General features: G+C 37.8%; 1 protein-coding gene across 1 annotated transcript; it reads left to right on the top strand.

Moving 5' to 3' along the window:
* Positions 1–2,705: 2,705 nt before the first annotated feature.
* LOC114555304 (immediate early response gene 5-like protein) lies at positions 2,706–3,802 on the top strand. The gene has a single exon (XM_028577608.1). It carries the CDS (start codon positions 2,855–2,857, stop codon positions 3,731–3,733), a length of 879 nt encoding a protein of 292 aa, XP_028433409.1. The 5' UTR covers positions 2,706–2,854; the 3' UTR covers positions 3,734–3,802.
* Positions 3,803–4,558: the final 756 nt, after the last annotated feature.

The raw sequence follows: 4,558 nt of genomic DNA on the forward strand, positions 1-4,558 counted from the left end.
TTAATTCTGATTCGTTTAACACAGCATTCTACCGTCTTTTTTTCTGTATAACAGATCTTTGCTAAGTATAACAGACCGTTGCCATGGACAGAGTTTTGATCACAGACTTTTGCGCACCATTTTTAAATTAATAAAATTGTTTTTAAATCAAAATTCCTGCTTATATGGAGCTCATACCACTGATCATACCACTGATGCAAGACCCCTCCACTTGGGTCGAGGTCCTGCATCACCCTGTCGGGGTTCTAATTCGCAATAATGACCAACTCGCTTTACATTTTCCCCTACGTGTGGTATAGTACAATACAGAATAGTATAGTAGGCTTTTATCGTACATAGTTGTATAGTTGAATATTAGTGTATTCTCCTCAGTTGTCTTCTCTTCGCTCTGCTCTGTTTTAGGGTGAGAGTGTGTGCTTGTTAGTGAGGCTGCATTCAGAAGCTATGGCCCTGCTCAATGCAACTGCCAGAGGATCTGACCAAATTGTTCTGTCCAGACCAATTTTAGTTTTTGCTGGTTTCTTGATTCTCCATTGTTTATACCATTGGGTATCCTTCCAGTTTTAAGATCGTGTTTTTTTTTTTTTTTTTATTTGGTCTTTCTGTATGGCTCTGGAATTCAGTTTGAAAGGCTCTTTTAATAAGTTTGATATTCTTTGTTATTCTATTACTCTGTTATTTTCTATTCTATTCACTTACTCTAAACTATATTCTATCCTATCATATTTCACTACTCTATAGGATATTTTTTTATATTCTATATCATTCTATTACTCTCTTGTATGTTGTAAACTATTCTATTACTCACTACTACAGGTATTCTTTATTCAATTATATCCCATTTTATTGCTCTCTAGTACTGTATGTTCTATTCTGCTCTATCTGGTTACTCTTTAATTAGTCTCGCATAGCCAGACCTATCTCCACAGCGCTGTGGAGTAAGGTCTGGCTACACCACACACATACATTCTGGGATTGGAGAAAAAAAAATGCTCTGGGTCGTTTGTATTTCTTTAAACCAATCACAATCGTCTTGGGCGGCACTAAGCTCAGGACACAGCGACGGTGACTGTGCAAAATGGTCTCGGGAAGGAACTTGTTTTGGTGGAACATTTGCACCCCGCAAAAGAAAACGCCACAAACAACATTAAATGAAGTTAACTGTTCACATAATACAGTAACATGAGCTATATGTAATTTGCTCTTACCTTTGTATCGCTGTGTGTACCTCGTCCACAGCAATCCCCACCAATTGGCCCCAAAACCTCCCAGTTAGAGAGTAAATGCCGTAAACATATTCTTAGTAAGTCTTTACAATCATTCCCCAAAAGAACCAAGCAGGCGTGCCTTGTTGCACGATCCAAATTCTCTTCAAAACTAGCCATTTTCAGTGTGTAGCTTGCTAGTACAGAGGTTTGTTGTTGTTTCCCAAAGAGAATGGAGTTTCAGAACGACAGCACACAGAGAGCAGGAAGGCAAGGGATGTCGCAACTATCCTGGAAATGTACTTCAGTCAATCCAGACTGCTCTTTAATATTCTATTCAACTCTATTCTGTGTCATCACAATCAACTATGTTGTATTCTATTCAATTGTTATCATGCATGCTTTGTTGTGTTTTATTATATTTCTCTATTCTATTATTTAGTATTACTTTATTATGTTGTGTTCTATTCTATTCCTCTCGATGATATTATATTCTGCCGCTCTCTACTGTATGCTAGTCTATTGTAAGTACTAACTACTATATTCTACTCTTTTCTATTCCTCTCTTTCTATTCTGTTTTATTCTACTCTAATCTATTCTTTATTATATTATATTACTCTCTACTGTATAATGTATTATTTTCTTATGTGTTCTATAACTCTCCAATATGTTCTATTCAGTTACTCTTCACCATATTATATTCTGTTTCATTTTAATATATATTTTTGTGTTTATGTACGCACCAACCACCAAGGCAAATTCCTTGTAAGTGTTACTAACTTAAATCCTTTCTGTTTCTGACTCTGAGTACTAACACATTTGTTTCTATCTATATGCACTAACTCTCTACTTTACTCTTGTCTACTCTATTGTATTATATTATACTCTATAGTATGGTTTATTATATAGCTCTCAGGGATATTATATTCTGTCACTCTCTGTATGTTTTATTTCATTGTAATTACTAACTGCTTTATTCTACTCTATTCTACTACTTTTCTATGTTTTATTCTACTCCAATCTACTGGATTACTCCTCTATATGTGTTCTATTACTCTCTAATATTCTATTCAGTTCCTCTATACCATATTCTATTCTATTACTCTCTAGTAGCCTATGTTCTTTTATATTATATAACCCTATAGGATATTATAGGCAATTATATTACTCTAATGGAGTAACATTGTATTTTATTGTAATTACTAATAGGTTCTACTCTATTCTAGTCCTCTTTTTTCTATTCTATTCCATTCTATAGCCTACCACTGCTCTTTTTCTATTCTATTCTACTCTCTTTTTTCCTACAATAATTGTGATGTATTTTGTCCGCACTGAGATTTTTAAAGCTCAGAACACATTTAGTGAAATGCAGCATGCCCGCTCCTACGTGCATTCTGAATTAGGCTAGTAGTGACATTTGCGTATAACAGAAGCACCTCCTCCCTCCCATTGGACAATGTCTACGTGAGGGCGTGCCAAGGAAAGATGAGAGTTGCAAATCCATGCCCTTACTGGGAAGACATGGAGCGCTATGGACACAGTCTACACGAATCCAGTAGGAATCTCAACTAAAGACGTACATATTTCTTCAGTGAAGAAACAAACGTTTTGAGAGACTGAGAGAAAAGAACGGGTGGCCCGGGTGAGGATGGAGTGTGTATTTGACGCACAGAATCTGATCTCCATCTCTTTGAGGAAAATCCAAAGCTCCAGGACGCAGAGAGGAGGCATCAAGCTCCACAAGAACTTACTGGTAACATACGTACTGAGAAACGCTAGGCAGTTTTATATGAGCAAAAACTTGTCGCAGACGCAGAGGACGCATCACTATGAGGATGTATCTGCAGTCCGTGAAAGGCAAGACTATTTCGAATTGACTGGGAGCTTAACGGAGTTGGGCGATGACTTCTACTGCAACTTTACTGGGGTTGAGTCGGACACTTGGCACTGCGGAGCGCACCAGCCCAACGGCCAGCCTGCAGATGTGCCGCACCAAGACGTATCTGCCTGCGCAATGCTTTCACCAAGTGACTCAGACCTCATGGTTTCGGAAGCCTGTTGGAGTTGTGCGGACAAACCATCCTGGGAGTTACCTATCCTAAACTCACAAGCCAACCAAAAGACTGTCCTGGACTTGGACACGCATGTGGTGACTACTGTCACGAATGGATACTTTCACTCAGACTGTTGCGCGCAGTCAAAACAGCCGCAGGGCGCGCAGTGCTACAGTAAAAAGCGAAAGATGGACACAAGTTATCATATAGTTGACCCAGAGTTTTACTTGCCAGACTTTGGACCAGTGCCGTTTAAAAGGATGAGGACTGATGATGATTTACATTCAGACTCGGACCAGTTGGACAACACAAACATCTCCAACCTGATCTCAGTGTTGGGTTCAGGTGGACTATCTGAGTTTGTGAGTTGGCAGCAGACGGACCTTGAGCAAATATTCGCAGCTCAGACAATTTGTTTAAAACATACACTGTTAACAGGCAGCGGTTGGACCAGAGCAATCGAAGCATTTTGATTTGTATGATGGTTTTTCTTTGTATCGTTTTATTTTATTGCTTTCAAATAAACCATGACTGCAATTCTCTCTCTCCTCTGTTATTTAAATTTTCTTTTTATGAAATGTGATTATATGGAGCAATCCTGTTCATTTCGGATTACTTTTGCACATGTAACACTTCTCGTGCCAACTGATTACATGTCTTCACAAAGTATAAATTAATTGTACCTCTTCTTTAAACCTTATTTTCTGGTGATTCACTTAACTGGGGGTACTGGGGTCTGTCTTTGGTTTGTATTTCCTGAAGAAATGAGTTCACACTGTTTCTCTGGAAGGATGTTGGACGAGCTCCATCATGTGGCCAGTAAAGATCTGTACAGCCTCATGCATCAGGCAGCATATCATTCTGTACCTAAATGTATTATTTATATCAGGGCCTGCTTTTATTAATCAATAAAACTGACAACATTTAAAAAAAGAAAAAGAAAACTGATGTATTGGCTTTAAATCACAACTTCAACTCTTGGTGAATTATATGCACTTGTTAAGTGTGCTTAAGAGTGGGTTTGTCACAGATTTTTTCCATTGCTATCATTTTACCACTCTTCTGGGATATTATCACCTATAATTGATTACGCTGCCATAACATAGGCTAGTAATACATATTGGTTTGGTAATAATAATTTATTTGGGCATATGCTTTTCATGGATCACTGGGATTTATAATTTATTCTAATAAAATAAATAGGATCATGAAATGAGGCATCTTATTATTTCTGAAAGACGTTGTGTTAAATAGATTTTGAAACGGCAGTGTGCAGTGTAGCCTACTAATCTAGCTAG

The sequence above is a fragment of the Perca flavescens genome, chromosome 5, assembly GCF_004354835.1.
Source record: "Perca flavescens isolate YP-PL-M2 chromosome 5, PFLA_1.0, whole genome shotgun sequence".
NCBI classification, from domain to species: Eukaryota; Metazoa; Chordata; class Actinopteri; order Perciformes; family Percidae; genus Perca; species Perca flavescens.

Excerpts from the sequence above, each read along its gene's own strand:
- LOC114555304 (XM_028577608.1), top strand. The coding sequence starts at position 2,855 with ATGGAGTGTGTATTTGACGCACAGAATCTGATCTCCATCTCTTTGAGG.